Raw genomic sequence first — 12,674 nt, forward strand, 5'->3', positions numbered from 1 at the left:
GATTCAAAAAGGGAGAGCACATTGGAGCTCTGTAGAGCTTTGTGCAGATGTGACATTGCTCTTGCTTTCTTCCCTCATTTCTGTCTTCTTCATTTCAGGAAGGGATGGAGCTGAACAGTCACTAACAGAGCTGCCTTCACTCTCCAATACTACATGCATAAGGCATACATGAGAAAGGCATCAGCCAACACTTCACAGAGACCATCATGTGCTGGACACACTTCATGACTGGTGTGTAGACTTCATTGCATATCACTCATGATGTATTCCAATCACAGGAACATGGCTGTCCACATGCTCTAGAGGAGGTGACTTGAACTCAGCCTCAGAGTCCTCAAAGCTACACTCTGAGACAATGGCACGTCACGGGGAGAATTTGAAATAGTCTATTAGGGATCAAAATTCCCAATATTTATAATAAAACTTTATTAAGAATATTTGGTAGTAAAGGAACAGAACAAAGAGGGCACTGAAATAAATGACCCTGACTATGTAAGCCCATGGGCATTATGTCCTCAGGTAGGTAGCATGTTGAGTTTTATGTAGTCTTCCTAATTCATATTCCCACAAAACAGCTGCTTGTGACCCCGATGATGAGAACTCTGCAGGGAAGAACAGGACAGTTCATAGGGATGCTCTCAGAGCAGCAGCAGTGCGGACGTCAGTATGTGCTGTGATGTACAGTTGTTGGTTTCCATGAATGTCCATGTACAAGGCAGCCTCACAAACGACATGGAAATACAACACTGGGAAAGCACTAGGACAATGAGGAAAACGGGTATCTTCTGAGGCTGGGGTAGCTGACAAAAAGAGATTTCCAATGGAGAAGCATGAATTGAGCTCAACTGGTCATGTATTCCCAAGGTGATAGCATTGGTTCAGAATCATGGCCAAGGCTGTCTTAGATGAGGAGTCTCTTGCTTTTTCCCACAAGGTTTACTCTGTGCTTCTTGACCACATAAGATGATTCAAAACAGAAACCTGTACACTTACACTAACTTTAGAAACACGGTCTTCTCTGAGATAAGCATTGGGATCTCAGGCAACAGTGTCCTTCTCCTCTTCCACGTCCTCGCATTCAGTAGTGAGCACAAGCCCAGACTCACTGACTTGCCCATTGGCTTCTTGGCTGTAATCCACCTTCTGATGCTGCTGGTTGCGAGCATCATAGCTACTGATATTTTCATGTTTCATCAAGGATGGGATGACATCACATGTAAATCTCTTCTCTTCTTATACAGATTTTTGAGGGGTCTCTCTGTTTGTGCCACCTGCTTGCTGAGTGTGCTCCAGGCCATCACTCTCAGCCCCAGAAACTCCTGTTTAGCAAAGTTCAAAAGAAAATTATCCCCATGTCATAACTTGTGGTCCTTGTTTGCCCTTTTTTCTGTCTATTCTTCTATTTCCACTTACCTATTCATCTACATGGTTAAGACCCCTAATGTGACCTCAGAGCACCTACTCTATATGACTGAATCCTGCTCCCTTATACGTTTCAGTTTCCCAATGAAATACATAATGTCCACATTGTTCATCTTCAGGGACGTTTTAGTTTTGGGTATCATGGTCCTCTCCAGCGGGTACATGCTGATTCTGCTGTGCAGCCACAAGAAGCAGGTCCAGGATCTTCACATCACCAGCTTTTCTCCAAAAGTATCACCAGAGCAAAGGGCCTCCCGGACCATCCTGCTGCTCTTGTGCTTCTTTGTGCTCATGTGTATCTTGGAAAGCATTATGATATTCTCAAGGCATATGTTCAAAGATGATCCAATATTCTACCTTATCCTGATGTTTGTGAGCCATAGCTATGCCTCAGTCAGTCCTTTTGTGTTCATTAGCACTGAAAAGGATATCATTGGCCTTTTCTTGTCCACGTGTGAGGGGACAGTGACTATTTGATTTGTGGGTAAAAAGACTTGCTATGCAAAAGCAATGACCAGAGTATATTATTGCAGCTTACACAAAGAAGTGGGCTTTGGCCATGCATAGGCACCTATAACAACAGGATATAGAGATAGGAGGATCCTTGGGTCCTGGTACTCAATAGTCTGGTTGTGGTGTTAGTGAGAGAATTCGTCTAGACGGATAAGAAAGTCAGGGAAAGAGAAGAACACCTGCAGTATGAATTCTAATTGGTATTAATAATATAAACCCAGAGGCGTATATAGGGGTTAATGCTGAAGACCAGAGAAGCAGGGTGCCAGTCATTAGAGAGCTCTTTTACCTCTACCAGTACTCAAACTGAAGGAGTGATCCTGCCCTCAGACTGCATCCCCAGACTGCCTCTGTCTTCACCAAACCACAGACTTTACTACAGAGGCAAGCATAATCAAAATTCTTTGTAAAGTATTTATACTTGAATCAACAAAATGGCATCCAAGTAATTGATAACCTGCCCACTGATCTCTTGGCCCTAATCCACATATTATTGCTTCTGAACACCGCAGTCATAGCTACAGACATTTTTATTTCCTGGCATGGATAAGAACATTATAGTTAAATTTCTTGTCTACTTCTACAGAATTTTTACCTGTCTCTCCCTGTGTTCAACCTGCCTGTTGGGTGTCCTCCAGGCTGTCATCCTCAGTCCCAGAAGCTCTTGCTTAGCAAAGGTCATGCACAAATCTTCCTATCCCATCTCATTGCTCTTCTATCCATGAGTGTCTCCTGTAGGCCATTGGCAATCACCTCTTAGTGCCTATTACGGCCACACACATTTTGATCTTTGGTAACTATATGTATGGTACCAAATTCTAGTATCTTTTATATGAATTATGTAATTGGAAGTACATTTTCCACACCTCTGGTACTCAGGGAAGCCTTTCTTATTAGTCTCAAGTCCTTTCCAGTGGGTACATGCTGACTCTCCTGTGCAGGCACAAGAAGCTGTTCCAGAATCTTCACAGCTCCAGCCTCTCTCCAAAAGCATCTCCGGAGCTAAGGACCACCCGGACCATCCTGCTGCTCATGAGCTTCTTCGTGGTTTTCTACATTTTGGACATTGTTATCTTCCACTCAAGAATGAAGTTCAGGGATGACTCAATATTCTACTGTATCCAGATTCTTGTGTCCCATAGCTATGCCACAGTCAGTCCTTTTGTGCTGATTAGTACTGAAAAGCGTATGATTAATCTTTTGAGATCAATGTGTGGGAGGACAATAAATATTTGATTATTCAGTGATGGGTATGATCTCTTAATATAAACAATATGCTGTCATCAGAGCTGCGAATTGTGGCATGGTGGGAACAATCTGTGACTTAAATTAAAATATAAAGTCATCATTTTTCTGTTGAATCTGTTTGCTATGTGTGGAAGGTAGGTTACATAAAGAAAATTAACTGCCTAGCCCTCAGATATCATGTGAAGTTTTATTTCTCCATGGGTTTTTCAAGGAGACCTGTGAGGTGATTCTCACTTGACCTGAGTTAGCAAACAAAAATTTTTTTTTTAAGTTTTAACTGTGTGTGTGCGTGTGTGTGTGTGTGTGTCCACATGGATGCAGATGCCCATAAGGTCATAGTTATCAGATACTCTGGAACTAGGGTTATGGGAATGTAGGAGAAGTCAATCAAATTTGAGTGTTCTAGGAAGCAGTCTCCTCGCCTGCTGAGCCATCTCTCTGGCACTGCCCAGTACTTTAAACACGTGAGAGCTTATGACAGCTTCAATAATTCAGTTGCTGCAGTTGTTTATATTTTGAAAAGCTACATAACCACATGTTGTTTTGAGAATAAATTATTACATGATCAAGAACACAACCACAAGGAGAAAAAAACTATATGCAGATGACCATACTGTTATTTGCACAATGATGCTCATATAACTGGATTTAAAATAGTCATAGTCAAAGGTAGGAAAGCCACTGTCTAGAGGTGCCAGGACATGGCCTCCCAATGCTAAAGAATGTTAGTTTTGGTACACGAGGAACAGCTTCAACATCTTACCATGCCAGTGAGAGACAGGAGTCCACATCTCAGTGAATTATTAACAAAAGACAGAGCTTCAAGGAGTCAAATTCATAGAGACAAAAGACAAAGTACTTTTTATGGGGTTAAAACATGCAAATTTAAATAGTTAATTAGATATAGATAATGACTCAGCTGCAACATCAATACAAGTCAGCGAGAACTGTCAGATTCCAGTGCGTCTACATATTTGTATCCTGGACCTCTTCCGAGACACACTTCGTGCAGGGGACCGCAAAAAGACACACAGCTGAACACACTCAGAGGAATGCTTTACACAGATCAACACACTTAGCCACAGTTCACATAACTAAACACACTTAGAGGCACACTTCACACAGATGAACACACTTACCCAAACATTTCATAAGCCTCTCAGAGGCACACTTCACACAAGTGAACATACACTCAGTGATACAATTTACACTGCTTAGCACACACTCAGAGGCACAATTCACCCAGCAAAAATGTGAGGCATTGTCAAGAACAAGAACCCATTCACACCTAGAGTTGAGTGGGAAGAGAAAGACCGGAGGTCTGTTCCATATCCTGTGTACACTTTGAGTAAGTCATAGTGTCTGGACTAGCCCTGCATGTTACCTGACAGAATGGTGTTTAGCAAGGTGATGCGAGAGAACATTTAACATATCAAGAGTGTGGTTGACTAGAAAGAAACCACACAGCAGTAAGATGCATAAAACACGTGAGCAGAGGGTCCTGGTGGCTCAAGTCTGTAGCCCTGAAGCGGAAACAGGAGGGAGGTGAGAGCAAAGACAGCATGAGAGACAGGAGTGCGTCTAAGCCAACACACAACGCTACAACACCAAAAACAAAAAGAAAGAATATTTTTATTAAAAATTCCAAAATAAACATATGTACAACATGCAAGGGAAAGGTTTAGTATTGCTTGATGCCCCTGGGTGAAGAGCATGAAACACACAATGAGACACCCCAATCCCACACCAGAGCAGCACCGACACTGAGTGTCAGATGGAATGGAAATGCTAAGAGCTTTGTGGAAAGGTATGGGAATTTCAGAGTCACAGACAACTCATGGGAGCATCCAAACCCCTCATGCTAAAGCAGAGAAATTAAAAAGTCTGAAATTGGTAGAGACCAATTACCTGTGAGGTTAAAAATGAGCCAAGTTTGGTCGCCTATGTGATGTGACCCTGGCACTCCTCTGACAGATGTGTCATGGGAGTTTATGGGGAAAGTTTGAGCCCAGCACCCGCCCCACCACCTCAGTTTGATGTTTTCTAGGATGCAATGGAGTAAAACTAACAGACAGACAAAATTCCCACCAGGGATGCCATGTTCCTCAGGGCCCCAACGGGATCTTAGTCACACACAGGCATTAGAATTGCAGGTTTCAGAGAGGCAATAAGGCACCAGTAACCCAAGTCTGTGCAGATCTCCTCAGGCAGAGACCTCCCCTGTCATGTCCATCTGGGTAAGTGCTCTGCACACAGTGCAGACTCGGAAGGTGTTCGGGACCTAAGCAGGCTGTAGAGGAAGAGCAGTGGGTTCAGGGAGGTTTTCAGCATCTGCAGGAGATGCTGAGCTCTGGCAGCCCCTCAGCACAGGGGACTGTGTACTGCACAAATGAGGGATTTGCAGTGAAGGATGTTTGTCTCTGTAATTTAGAATCTCCCAATTACATTGCATTAATCTTAAGCCTGTATTCCTTTTTTGATTGTAAAATTTCAGATTGACTAGCTGTGTCAGCATTCATGTTCCATGTGTGCACTTTATATGTAAAATAAGAGAATCAATGTTTTCTTTTTACATTTCAATTAAACCCTCTTAGCATGTGTGGTTGTCATATCCCAAATATGAGTATTATAAGTGACTTCTGTAGATAGGGTATTTAAAAATAATTTCAGGATCTTTTGAAATGAGTCTATCCCCAATTTCATCTCTTAGAGAATATTGTCTCACTACAACAAAGTATATAACCAAGATTTTTCATATATTTTTCTTCCTCAGTTCACCTTCAGAAGTTGCCAACTGGTGGTGTTGGTCCCTGCCCAGACTTTAGAAGTTAAGAAATGTCAGTGGAGGAGACCATGGAGAAACTGCAGACAACTAACTATACAGCACAGAGAGAATATGATGATCTCTCTGGACCCTGAGGAACCAGGAACTGGTAAGTGCAGAGCTTGGGGGAAACAATCTTTATGTTCTATTAACTGAAATAAAAATCACTTCCAATTCCGCTGATAGGAGAAATTCATGGTCCTTCTTCTCTTCAGAGAAGCTGATGGGACAGACTATCTCATTCATTTCCTTTGCTCTTTGCATAGCTTTCATATTTTTCAAACTGCATCTTTCTAGAGATAAACTCAATCCTCCATACTTTTACTGTTACTCACAGTGCATGTGACAAGGAGGGCAAAGCCACTTAGGGAGAAAGCCAGTCTCAGCTTTGACTGCGGTGTGGGGAGGGTCAGGACGGCAGGTTCTTCTGCAGCCCATGTGAGTTTGCCAGAGCTGAGAGTGGCATCTGTCGCCAGGCTCCACAGAGTTCTCTCTCTCACTCTAAAGGAAAGCTGCCCTACTTCAGTTTCTGGAGGAGTATGCAAACACTTAGTGAACATTCTGGCTGCAAGCTTGAGTCCTGGGAAGGCCTGTAATCATTTCAATTACAAAAATCTATATTAAGGTTAATTTCACCAGTTTTGCAAAAATAGCTGTCATTTCTTAGTCATTTTGCTCATCCTATTACTCATGTTGATTTACTTCATGGCCAGTTTGAACACAGAGCTGGTATCTGCTTGGTGATGGTTTGCCTGTCTTGATACACCAACCATCTCTCTAGTATAGCTCCAACTTTACAGGTTGAACTGTGCTACACACAGAGGATACTGGCCTCACCTTCTCCTAAGCCCACATGTAGGAGGCAGGAGCAGTTTCCCTTTCCAGACCACCCCATGCATTTTGTATATTCTTACAGCAGGGGTGAGAATGATGATCACATGCTAAGGGTGCAATGCAGGACTTTGATCACATTATAAACCTGAGATTGTGTTAATTAAATGAAAACCTGAAGTCAGGATGTGGAACCAGTGGCTAGTTGACAGGAATTAGCCATAGAGGGCAAAGAGTGAGAGCACTGGCTAAAGCAGAAGATTTAAATCTAGATAAAAACAGCAGAGGTGAGCTGTATGAAGATGGCAAAATCAAGGGCATATTCCATAAAAATAAGGGTGGACAGGTATCCCTCATCCCTGACATAAACCATGCTCTATTTGCTTTCAGCACCAGATGATGGGTGGGCGGTATATGTATATAAAGGAGGAAGCAGCCATTACTCCTGACTGTCTTCTCCCTGGATACAGTAGGCACCCAGCATGCACTGGGGACTGCAAAGGTTTTTTGTTCCTTTCCACTCTCCACTTACCTTGAGATGACATGTTCGGGTCATTGTCCTGACCTCTGGTCACTTTTTGAGGACTATTTAATGATGTCAATGACCTCAGATTGTCTATGATTTGGGTAAATTCAGAATGATGCGGTTTCTACAGTTATGACTTCCAGGCTCCGTGCACTACAGGGAGGGGATTCTTGCTTTGTTCCCCTTTGCAGTTGAAGCCTTCACAGCTGTTTCTAGCAGAAAATGCTCAGGATTCTTCTGGACATTTCTTCATCCAGGTGTGGTTTTTTCTTCTCTTCTGTCCTTTAAGCCTTTTCATTCTCTTCCCCAGTGTGGCCTCTGTCATGGTACCTATTTCACAAAGCCCCATCATTTCTCTGTTACTTAAGCGCTTATATTCAGAACACCAACAATTTCTCTTTGCATGATACAAGAGGCCTTCCCAGAGCCATCTCAGCATATTCCCTCTCCAGTTCTATATTGAGAAGTGCCTCTTAAATCACCTTGCTGGGTCATAGAATATCAGCTGTGTCTGCTGACCACAAAGACCATGCTGAGCTGGGCAGATGTAAACTGAAGTGCCTGATCTGAGAGGGTAGGACACGCTACGAGAGGCCCTGTAGCTTGTTTCCTGAAGCGTGCACAATTCTGAGAATGCTCTCTATAGCAGTGACACATTAGCCAAGCCTGCTGCACCTTTCCTTGTAAGACTTACTTTGTAATATGTCGAGATTGTGACACCATGTATGCTTTGATGTAGTAACTGAATCAATGCAATTGGGTGTCCTGCAAAATGTGGACGTAGTGTGTAACTTAGGGAGTTGTGTGTCTCCTGACAAACTGGTACCCATTATTATAAGAATTCATGTCCCCATCCTTGGTCTGTACTTTGTAGAAAAAAAGAGAACTTTGTCTTGGTGCTGTGGAATTCCACCTCCAGAAAAGCTCTTCCTGTTGTTTCAAAGCAGGGTTGGCTGAAGTCAATATGTCACTGAGGATTCAAGGCCTCTGCACCTGCCTTGCTTTCTGAAGAACTTAAGGTTTCAGGGCAGTGGTTCCTGAAGAGACAGTGAACATGAGATTTTATAGGTAATGAAACATAGCACACAGGAGTTTGACAATGAGTTATTTGTATAAGAATAAAGGTTCCCTCTGTCCCCCTCTCTTTCTCTCACTTCTCTCTTCTCTTTGCTCTTTATTTTTTTTCATGAACTAAAAGGAGCTAAGTAAAACCTGGGTATTCCATAGTGATAACATGCTTCATACCACGGCTAAAATGTATGTTTCAGATTAGCTTGACTTTAGATTTTTATTTTATTTGCTTATTTGTTTTCTTTATGTATGTTTTGTCAGTAAATGAATATTTTGTCTGCAAGTTCATCTGCACATCAGAAACAGGAATCAGATCCCATGGGGCTACAGCTAAAGACAGTTGTGAGCCAGGATGAGGATATTGGACATTGAAGTCAGGGTCTCTAGTAGAACAGCAGTGCTCTTAACAGCTGAGCAATCTCTACAGCCCAGATTTTTAGTTTAAATATAATTGCATGTGTGTTTGTGTGTGTGTGTTCACACATGTGTGCAGATGTACACAGAGTCCACAATAGGGCACCAGATTCCCTGAAGCTGGAGTGAGTTAGAAGCAGTTGGAAGCTGGTTGTTTTCAGTAACTGGCAACCAGTGCTGAGTTACCTGTGAGAGCAGTATGTGCTCTTAACTGCTGAGCCTTCTGTCCAGCTCCCATGCTAGTCTTTTTTGTCTTTTTATGTGGTTGTTGACACCCACACTCAGATCTCCTGCTTCCTCAACAACTGCTCTTATCCTTGGTGCAATTCCCCAGCCCATTCCAGCTAGACTTTTTCTTTTTAGCTAGAGTGTTTCAGTGAATGTGTTATTTAACATGAACTACATGTATTTCAACACACAAACAAATACATACACACGCTTGCACACTCAGCATCTATTCTGTAAGTCTACAGAGGTCATCATGGACTTGTGACAGTGTGTTACATGGAACTTGGAGTCTCATAGAACCTTTATTGCCACTTCACTGTGATTTTCCCAGGATCATTACAAGAGAATCCGTTCTGAACACAATACATGTGTGCAGAAAATTATTTTCCTTTTCTTTACTTTGGGAAAATTGATCTTTCTCCTCCTTCCCTTCTCTCCCATTGACTTAGACCTGAGAAATACCTTTATATTTTATTGGGACATTCATTATTAAATGGAAATAATTTAATCTAACTATTCACCCAAGATTCTATTGCTATATAGAATACCCAGTCTATTTATCTGCTAACCGATTAACTCTTCTTGTGATACTATAGAATTTTTATATTTGGATATTGTCTTTAAAAATTTTTTCACCAATTACTCACCACAATTCTGAATTCTTAAATAAACACGTATGTTTATGGATTTTAATATGTTTTCTTTCCCTTAATACCAAATGCTATGGTCACATGGTCTAAATTATTATACAATAGCATCATCCTATAACTTTAATTTTACAATGACATTTCTCTCAATGCCATCTCACTGGACAAACTATAAAATGTTAGTGCTCTCATGTGTGCTAGAAAAACACTGTAGAGTCGGTTCTCTCTCTACTTCCCATGTATATTAGGATTGACTCAGGATCAAGCTTTCATGTCCACTGTCTAAAGTTGTGATCCTCCTGTCTCTACCCCTTAAGACTAGCCCACCAGCGTGCACCACCACACAAGTCGTTCTTGGTTGCATCACCTGCTTTGTATGGATGATGCTACATGAAGTCCAACACATGTGTTCTATTAGAAACAATCTGCATGCAGACCATTTGACAAACTTCCTAGTAGAAATTTTAGACTCATGACCTTTGGGTGTGGAGAAATAACAACACTCACTTGCAGGAAAGATGATATCAGAATTCTAAGGAGTTCGGTCACCTTTCATGTTGGCTTTGGTGCTTTTCCCTTCTCTGGAACCACATGATGGAATGACCCTGAAGCTACTGTAATGGTAGTTTTGTTTGAATTCACATAGAGTCATTCTGAATTCTCATAGTATGTGAGGAAAAATTAGAACCTGTGTGTGACTAATATCTGATAGCGTCCAAAAGTTTGCTTGTACTGAAACATGGTCACAGTGAACAGAGAAACAGCAGGATTCAAAAAAGAAAAGCATATTGGAGCTCTGTAGAGGTTTGTGCAGATGTTACATTGCCCTTGCTTTCTTCCCTCATTTCTGTCTTTTTCATTTCAGGCAGGGATGGAGCTGAACAGGCATTAACAGAGCTGCCTTCACTCTCCAATACTACACGCATAAGGCATACATGAGAAAGGCATCAGCCAACACTTCACAGAGACCATCATATGCTGGACACACTTCATGATGGGTGTGTAGACTTTTTTGCATGTCACTCATAAAGTATTCCAGACACAGAAACATGGCTGTCCACATGATCTAGAGGAGGTGACTGGAACTAAGCCTCAGAGTCCTCAAAGCTATGCTCTGTGACAATGGCAGGTCACAGGGAGAATTTGAAGTAGTCTATTAGGGATCACAATTCTCAACATTTGTAATAAAACTTTAAAGAATATTTGGTAGTAAAGGAACAGAACAACGAGGGCAATGAAATAAATGACCCTGTTCATGTCAAGCCCATGGAATTTCTGTCCAGTGAAGGTAGCATTTCTAGTTTATGAAGTCTTCCTAATTCATATTCCCACAAAATAGCTGCTTGTGTCCCCGACGATGAGAACTCTGCAGGGGTGAACAGGACAGTTCATAGGGATGCTCTCACTGCAGCTGTGGGGACGGCAGTGTGTGCTGTGATGCACTGTTGTTGATTTCCATGAATGCCCATGTGCAAGGGAGCCTCACAAAGGACAGAGAAACATGACACTGGGAAAGCACTAGAACAACAGGGACAACGGGAGTCTTCTGAGGTTGGGGTGAGCTGATGTACAGGATTCCAATTGAGAAGGATGAACTGAGCTCAACTGGTCATGTATTCCCAAGGTGATAGCATTGGTTAAGATTCATGGCCAAGGCTGTCTTAGATGAGGAGTCTTTTGCTTTTTCCCACAAGGTTTACTCTGTGCTTCTTGACCACATAAGATGAATCAAAACAGAAACCTGTACACTTACACTAACTTTAGAAACACCTTCTTCTCTGAGATAAGCATTGGGATCTCAGGCAACAGTGTCCTTCTCCTCTTCCACGTCCTCGCATTCAGTAGTGAGCACAAGCCCAGACTCACTGACTTGCCCATTGGCTTCTTGGCTGTAATCCACCTTCTGTTGCTGCTGGTTGCAAGCATCATAGCTACTGATATTTTCATGTTTCATCAAGGATGGGATGACATCACATGTAAATCTCTTCTCTTCTTATACAGATTTTTGAGGGGTCTCTCTGTTTGTGCCACCTGCTTGCTGAGTGTGCTCCAGGCCATCACTCTCAGCCCCAGAAACTCCTGTTTAGCAAAGTTCAAAAGAAAATTATCCCCATGTCATAACTTGTGGTCCTTGTTTGCCCTTTGTTCTGTCTATTCTTCCATTTCCACTTACCTATTCATCTACATGGTTAAGACCCCTAATGTGACCTCAGAGCACCTACTCTATATGACTGAATCCTGCTCTCTTGTACATTTCAGCTTTCCAATGAAATACATAATATCCACATTGTTCATTCTCAGGGAAGTTTTCGTTATGGGTATCATGGTCCTCTCCAGCGGGTACATGCTGATTCTCCTGTGCAGACACAAAAAGCAGGTCCAACATCTTCACATCACCAGCTTTTCTCCAAAAGTATCACCAGAGCAAAGGGCCTCCCGGACCATCCTGCTGCTCTTATGCTTCTTTGTGCTCATGTGCATCTTGGATAGCTTTATGATATTCTCAAGGCATATGTTCAAAGATGATCGAATATTATATTTTATTCTGATGCTTGTGGGCCATAGCTATGCCTCAGTCAGTCCTTTTGTGTTCATCAGCACTGAAAAGGTTATATTTGGCCTTTTATGGTCCATGTTTGAGAGAACTGTGTGTATTTGATTATTCAGTGATGGGTAATTTTCCTTAAAATGAGATATGTTAATTCAGATTCAAAAATTTCTATTAACATGTTTTGTGGCAAATAATTCCCCCCAAAAATTCAGTTTACACCACACTCTGTGACTCACTCATAGAAGACTTCCAGTCTTGCCTCAGGGTTCCAGAACTGTGTTTTTTAAATGAACATTTTTCTGTTTAGTTAAACTTCATATTTATAGGCTGAGGAGATAATTTGTGGCTAAGAAGACTTGCTATGCAAAAGCAATGACCAGAATGCATTATCCAAGCTCA

General features: G+C 41.9%; 2 protein-coding genes and 1 pseudogene across 2 annotated transcripts; all 3 read left to right on the forward strand.

Annotated features, from left to right (window-relative positions):
* Positions 1–963: 963 nt before the first annotated feature.
* LOC121436083 (vomeronasal type-1 receptor 48-like) lies at positions 964–1,899 on the forward strand. The gene has a single exon (XM_041635725.1). The coding sequence runs from the start codon at positions 964–966 to the stop codon at positions 1,897–1,899; it is 936 nt and encodes a 311-aa protein (XP_041491659.1).
* Positions 1,900–2,477: 578 nt separating this feature from the next.
* Positions 2,478–3,171, forward strand: LOC121436088 (annotated as a pseudogene).
* Positions 3,172–11,447: 8,276 nt separating this feature from the next.
* LOC121436093 (vomeronasal type-1 receptor 48-like) lies at positions 11,448–12,383 on the forward strand. Its single transcript, XM_041635751.1, has one exon. It carries the CDS (start codon positions 11,448–11,450, stop codon positions 12,381–12,383), a length of 936 nt encoding a protein of 311 aa, XP_041491685.1.
* Positions 12,384–12,674: the final 291 nt, after the last annotated feature.

The sequence above is a fragment of the Microtus oregoni genome, unplaced genomic scaffold (assembly GCF_018167655.1).
Source record: "Microtus oregoni isolate MIOR12 unplaced genomic scaffold, Mior012 000002F_ref0000024, whole genome shotgun sequence".
Lineage (NCBI taxonomy): Eukaryota > Metazoa > Chordata > Mammalia > Rodentia > Cricetidae > Microtus > Microtus oregoni.